The following is a 15,247-nucleotide window of genomic DNA, read 5'->3' as shown; positions in this document are numbered from 1 at the left end:
TTAGATAGTTCATGATTGAGAAAATTTATCTTTTAAACTTGAAGGCGTCACAACCTGTTGCAAATGTAAGTAAAATGTACACACTATAAACTCTGTTCCTTGTTCTTCATATTAATGCTAATTGATATCATGTGATTGGCTGAATTTTAATATGTGATTGGCTGAATTTTAATATGTGATTGGCTGAATTTTAACAAAATAAATGAGAGTAAATTACAATAGACAGGTGTTTTTTAAGTATTTAGAAAATTGGGAGGAATAGTTTAATCTTGGTTTATACAGTAGTTATTTTAGTTCAATTTTTATACAATTTTTTTTTGGTTTGATTGTGTAGGAAGCTATAAACTTATAGAGTTCGAATCCGTTTCTGGAACCAACAAGTACTGAGCAATAAGTGTAATGTTTCTTGCTCAAGGAAACAATGACTTGCCCCTTTACGGGGTTTGAACCCATGCGGCTAGCGATCATTAGATTACTAGTCTGACGCTTTAACCACTTAGCCATGTCGCCACTTTAGTTTAATCTTAGGTCATATCGTAACCATACATACAGGGAACTGCAAACTTAACATTTTCCAGTAAAAACTTTTGGTCAAAAACAATTATGTCAGTCAATCTTTTGAAAAGCTAAGTCAATTTAGCTAAACTTTTACTATGAAAACATGAGCATAATGTCACTTAAAAAAAAGAATATAACAATATTTAACCCTTACCAGGCAAAATGTTTGAATTGAACTTGTCCCTCTTTCAATATTAACTAAACCATTCATCACTTTTAGGGAAATTTTCCAAATATGTACTGACTGAAAAATGAACAGTACCAGCTGATCTTGGTCTGCGCTGGTCTCCTACTTGTTCCCCTTGAATTTCAAAATTTCAAGTGTAGTCTAAAAATCAATATTCAAATGAAATCTAGAAATTTCAAAGGTTTACTGAGTTATTCCCTTGAAATTTCTAGTTCAAAGTCTGTTAAGATTGACATATCAATTGGCATCAATATGAAAGTTTTAAAGTCTTTGTCCGGAGTTTCACAATTTTCATGTCACCGTTTTCTGTTTTCAAAAATTTGTCTCATTTCATTTTATTTTCTGTGACTGTCAAACAAACATATTTACATCAAACTGTATATACATATATTAATGTTTGTTTTTAATAATATTCTGTCCAATGTTTCTATGTTTCTTTTTACTTTACTGCTTTTTGTTGCTTTTCAGTTTGTTTTTTCCCCTAGCTTTCCATTTGTTGCTTTGTAGTTTTCTCTAAGTTCGAAGTGTAAAGGAGGTCAAAGGTCATAACTACTGCAGATTTGTGATAATGTAAAGGTCAAAGGTCATAAATAATGTAGATTTATGAGACTTTTACTGCATATTTGTGATATGTTTAGGTCAGAGGTCATAATACTGCAGATATCTGATATTGTAAAGGTCAAAGGTCATAAATACTGTAGATATATGATAATTTTTAGGTCATATGTCATAAATACTGTACGTTTGCGATAATGTAAAGGTCAAAGGTCATAAATACTGTAGATTTATGATGATTTAAAGGTCAAATTGTGATAATGTAAAGGTCAAAGGTCATGAATACTGTAGATTTATGATGATTTAAAGGTCAAATTGTGATAATGTAAAGGTCAAAGGTCATAAATACTGTAGATTTATGATAATGTAAAGGTCAAAGGTCATAAATACTGTAGATTTATGATAATGTAAAGGTCAAAGGTCATAAATACTGTAGATTTGTGATAATGTAAAGGTCAAAGGTCATAAATACTGTAGATTTGTGATAATGTAAAGGTCAAAGGTCATAAATACTGTAGATTTGTGATAATGTAAAGGTCAAAGGTCATAAATACTATAGATTTGTACTAATTGTAAGGTCAAAGGTCATAAATACTGTTCGTTTATTAAACTAAATACTGCAGATTTGTGATAATGTAAAGGTCAAAGGTCAATCATACTGTAGATTTATGATAATGTAAAGGTCATAAATACTGTAGATTTGTGATATGTCTTGAACCTGCTGAATAGATGTTTTCTGTCACTCGGCAAATGTGGGTTTTTCCCAGCTAATCTGTAGGTAAAAACAAACTTTTTCCATTATAGCTTCATGGTGCACTTCCTGTCAAAATAGATTAGTCAAACTGTTGCATGTATTTTTAAAGGTGTAACTGTAAAAGTTTGTTTTTACCTACCGATTAAGTGGGAAAAACCCAAATTCCGGAGTTAGTCAAATTCTGAAATAGATTTTCCTGGAACATATACGTCAATTTTTACTTCTTTGAAAATTGCGAGCATGAGTTTATTTTTAAGAAAATTATTTCTAAAATATCTTTCGTTTTTTGTGGTCAGTATATAATACTTATAATAAGTTATGTTGGTACATTGATATTATGTTGATAGTATAGCTTAGAAATAATTAGACCTTGCTTGAAAGATTTTGTTTAAACTTTGTTCAATTTACAAACATATAAAATAGCATAGTACGCGGCTATGGCAGGGAGAGATTTATACATTTAAACTTTTTAGCGTTACCAGTACCTGATAAAAATGGACACACGGGCACCTCAAGTATTTACCCTTGTCAGCCAGCATTTTTTTACTGATTTTGCTACAACCTAGCATGTTTAAACAGCATAAGTTTAATATTATACCTACTTTTATAACACTCTGCACTTTAACTATTTAGAAATTAAAATTTGTATTTATTTTATTATTTTTTTTATTATCTTCATGATTCATTATCAACCCCCTTCATCATTCATGCTGGGGGGGGGGGGGGGGCTCAATCTCACATGTGAACGTAGAGATAGTTCTTGTATAACATAAAGAAAATCATTCTATTAATGAAACAGATGTTAATTAACTAAACTTTGTTTGATTTCCATATATTTTTTTTTCAGTTAGATAATGTGAAACAAGTTCTTGCAACTTAAATTCATCATTTTTGAGTCCAATATCAGGAACTTAAAAGCACAGTTGTTGAGAGTGGAAACCTGGTTGTTGGCCGATTATAGATTGAACTCTGGAATTCTGGGTTAAGAGGCAGACACATAAACCCCTTAACCACTTATCAACTGCTTCATTTTGAAAACAAAATGTATGATGTAAAGAGGCCATTTGTTCCAGCCAGGATGCCAATAATATCGCACTTGTAATACTGCGCGTTTGTAACATCGCTTTTCATTGGATAAAAAATTATGACATTTATATTATAAGTTATAAAGATCGTTGATCGGTTATATGGCCCTATATAAACGGCTATTTGTAAATATAACCTGAGCCGTTGGGCGAGGATTATATTGCAAACAGCCATTTATATACGGCCATATAACCTGTCAACAATCTTTATAACGAATTTATAATACAGCAGGCATCATTTTTAGAGACAAAAAAGTAAGATTTCTTCAGCAACCGTGTATATAAAACTATATAAGTGTCACGATTATCCAATGAAAAATGACGTTACAAACGTGCAGTATTAAAAGGTTTTATATACATGGCTGCTGTCACATTGTTTTCCTCTAAATAGGAAGTTTGCAGTAATATAAATCTGTTACAAAGAATTTTTGATAGGTTATATGAGTGTATATTAACTATTGTTTGCAATATAACCCTATCTACTATATAAATAAGTTATATAGGGCCATATATCCTGTCAAAAAAAATCTTAATTACTAATAATGTATTTTCGAAGCATGACAACTTAAAAAAAAATTGTATAAATTTTTCTTGTGTAAATTTATGCAACATTTTCATTGTATTTATACAGGATATAATTAGAATTGGAAGAGTTGCTATAGTTTTTCATTTGCTCAGTGTCCTCAATTTAGTCATGTTGAGTAATGAATATAAAATATACATGTCTAATCTTAACTTGCTTTATGATATGAGCTGCGTCATGACAAAACCAACATAATGGTTTTGCGACCAGCATGGATCAAGACCAGCCTGCGCATCCGCGCAGTCTGATCAGGATCCATGCTGTTCGCTATCAGTTTCTCTACTTGTTATAGAGTTGGTAAGCGAACAGCATGGATCCTGATCAGACTGCGCAGATGCGCAGGCTGGTCTGGATCCATGCTGGTCGCAAACCCATTATGTTGGTTTTGTCGTGACGCGGCTCATATATGTGTCTTGCTGTATGATAGATTGTTATGATGATATTATGATGATTGCTATGTTTTATCTTCAGAAACATGGAAGTACGTCCAAAATATTGCGACCAGGAAAACTTGATGCAGAGGTAATTCATTAATCATAACCAATTTAAGAATATGGAACCTAGCCAATTTAAGAATATATCTGAACCTGCCAATTTAAGAATATATCCAAACTTGCCAATTTAAGAATATATCCGAACCTGTCAATTTAAGAATATGTCAGAACCTGCCAATTTAAGAATATATCTGGAGTTAGACAATTTTAGAATATGCTGAACCAAGCCAATTTAAGAATATGTCTGAACCTTGCCAATTTAAGAATATGTCCGAACCTGCCAATTTAAGAATATATCTGGAGTTAGACAATTTTAGAATATGTTGAACCTGCCAAATTAAGAATATGTCTGAACTTATCCAAATTAAGAATATGTCCAAACCTAGCCAATTTAAGAATATGTGTGCACCTAGGCAATTTAAGAATATGTGTGCACCTAGGCAATTTAAGAATATGTCTGAACCTAGCCAATTTAAGAATATGTGTGCACCTAGGCAATTTAAGAATATGTCTGAACCTAGCCAATTTAAGAATATGTGTGCACCTAGGCAATTTAAGAATATGTCTGAACCTAGCCAATTTAAGAATATATGTGCACCTAGGCAATTTAAGAATATGTCTGAACCTAGCCAATTTAAGAATATGTGTGCACCTAGGCAATTTAAGAATATGTCTGAACCTAGCCAATTTAAGAATATGTGTGCGCCTAGGCAATTTAAGAAAATGTCTAAACTTATCCAATTTAAGAATATGTTCAAAACCTAGCCAATTTAAGAATATGTTTGAACTTAGCCAATTTAAAAATAAGCTGAATCTAGCCATTTGAACCTAGCCAATTTAAGAATATGTCTGAACCTAGACAATTTAAGAATATGTGTGAACCTAGCCTATTTAAGAATATGTCTGAACTTTTCCTATTTAAAAATATATCTGAATCTTGCCATGTGGGAAAGCTTCTGAAATAGTGCACAACTGCTTACATGGTGTCTTCCTTCAACAGTAAGCTTGAAAGTTGCAATATTATCTGTATTATGTCTGTGTGATATAAAACACAACCTAACTAAGTTAAAAAAAATACATGTAATACATGTATGTGCCAGCCCCCATAGCTCAATCTGTTAGAGCGCAAGACTTGTAATCTCAACATTGTGGGTTTGATTCCAAGACTGGCCAACTGAGACTACTAATCTGTCCGCTGGAATTGGGGGGCACTTTTCTGTATCCTGCAATATATAAAATGACTAATACTCTTTTGGAGGACTATCCCGTTCGGGCAACTGGTGGCGAGTATGGCCGAGTGGGTAACGCGTCGGACTAGTAATCTAATGATCCCTTACCTGGTCAGGTGCTTACCTGGTCATGTCGTTGTTTCCTTGAGCAAGAAACTTTACACTCATTGCTCAGTACTGGTTGATTCCAGGAACAGATTTGAAAGTGTATTGTAAGTTTATAGCTTCCTACACAATCAAACATAATTAAATTCTAAATAAATTCAAATACACACACACACACACACTTAAATAATATCATTGATTTACAGGAGCAAGCTAAGATAGCGAAGCTTGGTTTAGAAATGAAGCTGATAACGTCGGAGATGGACGCGGAAACTGACAAGTGGGAAGAGCCTGATAATGATATTGTTAAAAGAGCCAAAAATATGTCCAGGTAATGTCAGTATGGTGATTTACACAAATGAGCCGCGCCATAACAAAACGAACATAATGGGTTTGCGACCAGCATGGATCCAGACCAGCCTGCGCATCCGCGCAGTCTGATCAGGATCCATGCTGTTCACTTACATACTTTATAACAAGTCGAGAAACTGATAGCGAACAGCATGGATCCTGATCAGACTGCGCAGATGCGCAGGCTGGTCTGGATCCATGCTGGTCGCAAACCCATTATGTTGGTTTTGTCATGGCGCGGCTCATATTTAATAATTTATATGTAAGATGATGCATTCTTAAAGTGTATATATAAAGCTTTATATCTGATGCAAAAATTAGTGATCGGATTTAAAAAAAAAAAAAACTTACAAAATGTTTGTATGAAATAAAATTGGCAATAAATTGCCTTATATAGTAAAAACTTTAAACAAATCTTCGTTTAAAAAAAAACCTGCTTAAAATAGCAAAATAATGTTTTTGTTCCAGAACATTTTATTCAGTTTACGTACAATATTCATGTGTGTTAAATAACAGAGACATTCTGTCTTAAAAAAATTTCTGGAATCAGTCATATAATAATGGAACCAATATAACTTTACTGTTGATACATTTTATATTAATATTTCATAAGATAGAGATTTATACCCTTTAAAGCATTAGTGATTTAACAAAGATATATAATTAAATAAAATGAAGGCCAAATATAGATCTTTTCCTACATTTCTAAACAGTGGAAAATAGCCAAATGAAACTTTGGAATTCACAGCAATTGATAGATCCATACTCTGACTTTTTGTTTAGATAACAATATATTTAACCTGTGTTCTTTATTTTAGAAACATTTTTTGGTGAAATTTTTATTGTATCCACAAATCTGATAATTAGAATTAGGCAGGTCATGGATCTATGCATTGCTGTTCTTTCGGAAAATATCACTTCTTTTTTTTTTTTTTTTTTTTTTTTTGAAATACCATTTAAAGTTAAATGTATTTTATTGAATTTTCCAGACTTTTCTTTGTGTAACCATGCTAGTATTTCCAGAATTTTCTTTGTCTAACCATGCTAGTATTTCCAGAATTTTCTTTGTGTAACCATGCTAGTATTTCCAGAATTTTCTTTGTTTAACCATGCTGGTATTTCCAGAATTTTCTTTGTGTAACCATGCTAGTATTTCCAGAATTTTCTTTGTGTAACCATGCTAGTATTTCCAGAATTTTCTTTGTGTAACCATGCTAGTATTTCCAGAATTTTCTTTGTGTAACCATGCTAGTATTTCCAGAATTTTCTTTTTGTAACCATGCTAGTATTTATCAGTTTAAGAAGCATCAGTTGTTATAGTAGAATAAAATCACTATAATTTTATATTTCAGTATGGCATTTTCCATGTACTTGTTTACACGAGGTGAAGGGCCTTTAAAGACCACACAAGACTTGTTTGTACAAGCTGAATATTTTGCTGAAGAAGGCAAGAAGTTATATAGAACAGTTAGGGATTTTTCAAATAAGGTATGAATGTATATGTATGTATATATATGATTAAAAACAATTTGAATTTACCATAGCTTTTGGCCTTCTTCAGCTGCATTTATTATATAACAAATATATTCAGACAAAACAGGGGACTTCCTATGCTGCGGCAAATTCAAATTACAGTTTAAAAATTAGCTGACTAATAAGCAGTTCCTGGTCATGTTAAGCAAAAGTCACTAAACACATTTAAGATATAGAGAGAAAATGATCAAGGGGGAAATTACATTGGTCACATAAGACAAAAGTTTCTTATTACACATATTTAAGCTGCTTCTAAAATTTGTAATTGTTTAAAGAATCATCAGTGCAGATAGGGGCGTCTGTGGTTAAGGACGTTCACTTTAAATCACTTGCCTCTCTCCGCTATAGGTTCGAGCTGCGGTAGCGTCTGTTGATTCTTCATGTAAGAAAGCTATCCAGATAGCTAAAGGAACGTCGGTGGTTCTACTCAGGTGCCCGTTAGCGTCTGAAAATAATGTCCAGAAGGGGCACCTGAGGTCCTCCTCCAGCAGTAAAGCAGGAAAGTCGCCATATGACCTATACTTTGTTGGTATGAAGTAAGAGGCCCATTATGCCCCAGAAATGCTTTTATTTCATTCATCCAAAAGCAATGGTGTACTTTTATAGTTATCAAAATGTTCCTCATTTTCCAAAAAAAATCATAAACATCTTTTCTACTATGGCAATAAGTACAGTTATAGTGATTTAGTATTTTGTATGGGATTCATAATACTACTTTCTTTACATTTTGTCATTTTTATGACAAATAATTTCACATTTAGTGCTACTTTCTTCAGGTAACAAGCATTTAAAAATGCTCTAAAAAAATCAATTTAACATTACAAAACTCATGCTTGCCCTTTATAAAAAAAAAAGTAAAATGCTATTCGTATCTGAGGCATAATGTGCCTTTAAACCCAATAAAAAGAGAAATAACAAATAAATCAGTGCAGATGTGCAGCTTGATAAAAGGAGGTAATGTTAAGTTATACTTACTCACAACACACAGGAGTTAGCAGTTTATTGTCTGCAGCAATTAGAAAGACTTACCAGTACAATCTCAACAGAGCGGCATTCTTTAGGTGAGATAAAGATTAATATTGTTGTTGAGTGGTGCTGCTTTAAGAAAAGTGAATTAAATTTATTGAGAAGTTTTACTTTATAAGGAACTGGTTTTAGCTGGTTTGTTGTTATGAAGAGGTTATTGTTGTACAGAGTGCCTCCTCTTCATCATAACACATGAAACCATATCCTATTTCGTCTCGAATTATTTATGGTATTAAATGAGATTGTGCTCCGCGCATGCACACCATCAGTGTTCTTCCATGCTGTCGAAGGACAGGCATTGACATTTATACTTAGCATTTAAAATCTGGTCTTATCGTAGATTGGAACCATTATTATGCGAGGAATAAAAAAAAATATTTTCAGCAAAAGTTGTTTGCCAATCTGTACGGGCATCAGAGTGCTTCCACCCTGTCCAAGGAAACCATAATTATTCGAGAAATTAAAAATTTTTGTGTTCAGTAACATTGTTTGCCAATTGGTACGTGATTTGGAGTTTTCCTTATAATTATAGGTACCCATGTGTCCGCAAAAGGATGATCTGTTGTTACATGGTGATAGGATACCAACGTGCTGTCAAAATCTTCTGTCCACCCTGAAAGCCTCAACATATGGTAAATCTGCTACATTTAACAAGGTAAGTTCATTGATGTCTTACATTTGAGCCGTGTCAGGATAAAACCAACATAGTGCCTTTGCGACCAGCATGGATCCAGACTGTTCGCTTACCAACCCTATTACAAGTAGAGAAACTGATAGCGAACAGCATGGATCCTGATCAGACTGCGCGGATGCGCAGGCTGGTCTGGATCCATGCTGGTTGCAAACCCACTATGTTGGTTTTGTCATGACACGGCTCATTTATCTTTGTAACTTTCTATAGGATTATCAAGGAGATAATATTTTCATTGTCTTTTAAATCACTTGTGGATTACTGTTTCATGTTGAATAATGGGATATATTATACCTCATTTGCATACGTCCTTCTATATTTAATATGACGTCATCCGGTCCATAAACCGCATACAGACCGGGGGCGGTCCATAATTCTTATATGGACTGAATGACGTCGTATTAAATCTTAAAGTTCGGGTTTTTTTAGCCTGTTTAATTTGATTAAAAAAATTGAATAACAAAAGAAGGGCATGATTTTTTTTGCAGTATCACTTGAAAATAATAATAATAATTCCGACTAGGGTTTGAAATATTTCACACACTGAACAAAAAAATTATTTAGGTCTATAGTAAAAATGTCAGCAACAAAAGGGATGAAAGGATTTAGATTCGGTATAATATAACAAATAATACATGGCCTTTCGGGCAAAATGCAAGTTTACGGACTGGTTGGTCAGACCTCGGAAGGTATATGTCCCTCAGCTGCGATTCGAGCCATATACCTTCCTCAGTCTGACCAATCAGTCCGTAAACTTGCATATTGCCCTCAAGGCCATGTATTATTTGTTAAATAGCATTTTATAACATGAGGAAACTGTCTAGTAAGCACAAAGGAAGGTTGGTGGAGTCTTCCCTGATTTTCTAGAAATAAGGTCCATAACTAGTGTGACTATTTCCAGAGTCATTCCCCCTTTAACTTGGAATTTATGTTAACAACTATAACTTCTTGTCATAAGAAGAAATATATTTATATCATAATTGATTTTTCTTTCATAGTTTTGTCTTCCTTGCTGCATCCAGTATTTAATTAGTCGAGCTCCGCTGTCTTCTGTGACAGTTCTTGTTATTTTCCCGCTTGCAAACTTTAGAGGTCATTTTAAGAGTTGAATATATTGACATTTAAAACATTGATATAAATCAAGGATGTTAGATTTATAACACACATTAATAATATTGTTCAACTTATGTTTCAATGGTAACAAAGTTTTAAATGTCAGTTCTTTATAATATCAGGTAATGTTTGTTTATTTCAGGTTGATGGAGCAATCCAGGAGACCAAAAATCTGATGAATGCAATAGCCAAAGTTGTTACAGTGTGTTTTGTTTGTGCTACCAAGGTATGTTATCTTCTTGAGAAAGGCCCAATACAATATACCCCAGAAATACTTTTATAATTAATTCTTATTCTTAAAGCTTCTTATTTTTGTTATCTTGTTATAGTTTCTTACATTTTATCTACTTGTCCATTTACTCAGGTAAGCTGTACAGGCCAATTTGGACCTCTTGTACTTGATTTTGTTAATTTATATTTCAGTTTAACATAGATTACAGAAGATCACCTGGTGGAACATTATCCTGGAGAGGTCAGAGGTCGTTTGAAAGTCATCCAAGATCATCTTATGATAGTGAAAGGTCAAAATCTCTTGAAGGTCATTATAGGTCATCATATGACAATGAGAGGTCAAGGTCACTTGAGGGTCAAAGGTCATTGTATGATGGTGAAAGGTCAAAATTTTATGATGGACAAAGATATTCATATGACCATGATAGGTCAAGGACAAATGATAGTCAGAGATCTTATGAAGGTCAAAGGTCATTTGACGGTCAAAGGTCATATGACAGCAGAGGTCACGGGAGTGATTCGGAGTCAATGTACAGTTCACAGTCAGATTATATGAGCTCTTCTTCAAACAGGATGTTTAGTAGTGGAAGTTACGATGCCTAATATTTAATGTATAAATGTGCTGAATTTTAATTGTGCAATTTTTTTCTTTTTTTTATTATGTGAAACAGCTGCATTTTTATTGTGAAACAATATTGTAATTTATTATCTAATTAGATCTGCATTATTAGGAGAAAAAGTTAGATGACACATGCATAGCGTCATTTGTGTAGTGTGGAATGTAAGCTGAAAAAACTTTCAGCATAAAATATTCCTAAAGATATGGGTGGCATACTAAAATTTGGCTTAATTTGATCAAGTAAAGCAAAAAAAAACAAAAAAAAACCCCAAAACAAAGAAACAAAACCACATTATTTCAAAGTAAATGCAGGTTGTGCTTTAATAAAATTAATGTATTTTTAAACATTTCAAGAATATGTCTGCAGTTTTGCATTTTTCACTATGCAATATGTATTTAGCTAGGAAACACCTTTTACAATAAAAAATAATACTTTATAATATATGAGCCGTGTCACGACAAAACCAACATAATGGGTTTGCAACCAGCATGGATCCAGACCAGCCTGTGTATCCGCGCAGTCTGATCGGGATCCATGCTGTTCGCTATCAGTTTCTCTATTTGTTATAGGATTTGTAAGCGAAGAGCATGGATCCTGATCAGACTGCGCGGATGCGCAGGCTGGTCTGGATCCATGCTGGTCGCAAACCCATTATGTTGGTTTTGTCATGACGCGGCTCATATATTGGTATAAAACATTAATATTTAAGAGTAAGTAAATGTTACTAGCTGCTCATATCATTGGGGATGTTTTTATGATGATAGATTTTATATAAATAAATGGGCTAGAGAGAACTAAATGTGCAAGAATGTATACACGTACTAAATTTGACTGTTCAGTATAAACTAAAATAACTGGATGTTGTGCAATACAGACCTGTTGTAAATTATTTCAATGATGATAGATTTTATATAAATAAATGGGTTAGAGAGAATTAAATGTGCAAGAATGTATACACGTACTAAATTTGACTGTTCAGTATAAACTAAAATAACTGGATGTTGTGCAATACAGACTCGTTGTAAATTATTCCTGTATAAAGATTGGCATTATTATTTTAATGTTATACATATATTGTGCAATCACTGTTTTTCTAATCAATATTGTGTGGCTTATTTTGCCAGAATTTTTAAGCTATTTGAATTATTATAAGAATTGAATATATCCCACATTTTCTTGCCCTTCGCTACATGTCATAGGTATCGGATTCACAGCAACAATTTAAATTTATGTTTAAAAATTTATTTAACCCTAAGCCTACCCATGTGACCAGTACAGACCAAGTCCAACCTGACCATCCCTGCTGTCTGATCATGACCTGCACTGTTTGCTGTATTTGGTCAGTACTTATTTGAGTTTTCCTCGTAAAACATGATGAATGCTAGTATCCAGATTTGACAAGATTTAGCATGGTAAGGTAAGGGTTAAATTTAGTTGTCTCTGACCTACAGTAATAATTATTTAAATTTGTCTTGTCAGAATTAGCATACTGTAACATGGCACTTTGTAACCTCGTTTTTCATTGGACAATCATTATATGAGCCGCGTCATGACAAAACCAACATAATGCGTTTGCGACCAGCATGGATCCAGATCAGCCTGCGCATCCGTGCAGTCTGATCAGGATCCATGCTGTTCGCTATCAGTTTCTCTACTTGTAATAGAGTTGGTAAGCGAACAGCATGGATCCTGATTAGACTGTGCGGATGCACAGGCTGGTCTGGATCCATGCTGGTTACAAACACACTATGTTGGTTTTGTCATGATGCGGCTCATATTATCAATATACATGACTGCTGCAAATTGATTGAAATATTATTATTTTTTACAAAATCACAAAAAACAACACTTGTACTGTATATTTAAGATTACATTTCTCACATGAAATATGGTTTGTCATTAAATAGCCATTCACTAAAGGACTCCTGTTGTACCCATTTTGTATTTTGCCATATAACAGGGTATGTGGCCCTATATAAACAGTTTTTATACCCCCACAAACGAAGTTTAGGGGGGGTATATAGGAGTCAGCTTGTCGGTCGGTCCGTCCGTCGGTCCACATCATGGTTTCCGGACGATAACTAGAGTTATGAATGAGGTATTGTTATCAAACTTGGTATATGGCAACCTTATGTGCAAAGTCTGGTTGGTATTGCATTTGGACCCTCTGGGGTCAAGGTCACCGTTACTAAAATTAGAAAAATGGTTTCCGGACATTAACTAGAGTTAGGAATAAGATATTGTAATCAAACTTGGTGTATAGCAAGCTTATATGAAGACCTGGGTTGGTATTGCATTTGGACCCCTTTGGGTCAAGGTCACCGTTACAGTGTTACTAAAAATAGAAAAATGGTTTCTGGACAATAACTAGAGTTAGGAATGAGATATTTTTATCAAACTTGGGGTATAGCAAGCTTATATGAAGACCTTGGTTGGTATTGCATTTGGGCCCCCTGGGGTCAAGGTCAAGGTCACGTTAGGAAAAATAGAAAAAATGGTTTTCGGACAATAAGTAGAGTTAGGAATGAGATATTGTAATCTAATTTTGTGTATAGGAAGCTTATATGTAGACCTGGGTTGGTATTGCATTTGGACCCCAAGGGTCAAGGTCACCGTTACAGTGTTACTTAAAAAAGAAAAATGGTGTCTGGACAATAAGTAGAGTTAGGAATGAGATATTGTAATCAAACTTGGTGTATAGCAAGCTTATTTCAAGACCCCAGTTGTGATTACAATTAATTGAAATATTTCTTTGTACACAGTTGATAGTTTGTGTTCAAATTTTTCTTCAGACTACTTTTTTTTTCATAAAGTCAACGTTGCAGGTGGGGGTATTAATCACCTTCAGTGATAGGTCTAGTTAGCTATATAACCATCACTTAGTGTCTCTAGTTATCTTTAACCTTACAACCATTTACATTCATACTTTAAACAGTTACCTTAGGACATAAGTTCTGAGTTTTTTTAAATCTCCATGGTGTTCCCATTTTTACAAATATTTCAAATACTTCTGCTATTGTCCCTATGAGTGTAAAGTTACATATATTATTTACATGGTCTTGAATTAAATAATTGAACTGTTTAAAAGTGGGTATACTCAAAATAGGCTTTTTTTACAAATTCTTTCAAGGCATGAAGCATTGACATATATAACAATTTTTGTGAAAATGAATATTATAAAATTTATCTAATAATGTTACACTCCTTAACCTTTTGAATGTGTAAGTGGTTAGTCTAGAGCCAGGACAGTCTGAACAGTCTGACCAAGAGGCTCTATTCTGTTTGCATGTCATTTTTTTGAAGTATTCCAATATTGAAATCCCTCAAACTTTGAATGGAACGTGCCAAAGTCATAGGGCAAATCCATTACACAAATCTAGCAGGTTCCTATTAGGTTAAAATATGTTTCTTACGCTATACAAGTTGTGTATTTAATATATACAATGTACATATATTAATTTTAAAACTTTAATTCCAGCATTGGTTGTTGAAAAAATAAGAGGTTGAGAAATTCTTTATCTTTATTTTAAAATCATAATGCTAATTGTTTGTTAATTTAATTAGAAAACATTTTTTAATTGATTGATTGATGGATTTTAATGGGCTGGTTTTGATGATTTATTGATTTTGCTTGATTGATTGATTTGATGTTTTTCATTTACTGCAAGGTTGATTTTGATTGATTGATTTGTTGATTGAATAATTGATTGATTGTTTGATTGATTGATTAATTGACTGATTGATTGAAACAATATAATATTAATTGTAGTTAGTTTCTCTTTTCAGAGAGATCAGCTGTTGTATTATACATACATAATGTGAAATAAAAGTCTGTGATTTTTACTTTAGAAAAAGAGAGAGCTTTTTTTAAAAATTGTTTATATTTTGTTTAATATGTCATTAGAGTTATTTATACAACAATGAGATCAATTTACATGGTGATTTTAAATGTTGTTTTTTTTCTTTTTTATAGATAATGTTTGATAAAGGCATTTTCATTTTCACATGTATTTAAACATTTTATGATATGACCTGTTGGTACAAAATTTAATATTCCCTACCTTGAGTGTGTATTATTAGTACAGGTACATTTTTGCTATATATTAAGTTGTGTATAGGAAATACAGTTCAA

The 15,247-nt window shown here is 33.1% G+C and overlaps 1 protein-coding gene across 2 annotated transcripts in view; it reads left to right on the top strand.

Annotated features, from left to right (window-relative positions):
- The window catches only part of LOC132738544 (alpha-catulin-like), a 46,113-nt gene extending 34,521 nt beyond the window's left edge, over positions 1–11,592 (top strand). The window contains exons 12-18 of one of the 2 annotated variants that reach the window (XM_060726050.1): positions 45–65; positions 4,194–4,244; positions 5,757–5,881; positions 7,254–7,389; positions 8,993–9,115; positions 10,407–10,490; positions 10,688–11,592. In XM_060726050.1, coding sequence (XP_060582033.1) covers positions 45–65; positions 4,194–4,244; positions 5,757–5,881; positions 7,254–7,389; positions 8,993–9,115; positions 10,407–10,490; positions 10,688–11,098 — 951 coding nt within the window. In that variant the 3' untranslated portion in view covers positions 11,099–11,592. The remainder of the gene's footprint in view (positions 1–44; positions 66–4,193; positions 4,245–5,756; positions 5,882–7,253; positions 7,390–8,992; positions 9,116–10,406; positions 10,491–10,687) is intronic. The other variant, XM_060726051.1, reaches the window with a different exon arrangement.
- Positions 11,593–15,247: the final 3,655 nt, after the last annotated feature.

Source organism: Ruditapes philippinarum, unplaced genomic scaffold (assembly GCF_026571515.1).
Source record: "Ruditapes philippinarum isolate M1 unplaced genomic scaffold, ASM2657151v2 ctg7348_1_1_1_1, whole genome shotgun sequence".
NCBI classification, from domain to species: domain Eukaryota; kingdom Metazoa; phylum Mollusca; class Bivalvia; order Venerida; family Veneridae; genus Ruditapes; species Ruditapes philippinarum.
Note: the sequence above shows the minus strand (reverse complement) of the source record. Positions and strands in the feature narration are given on the sequence as shown.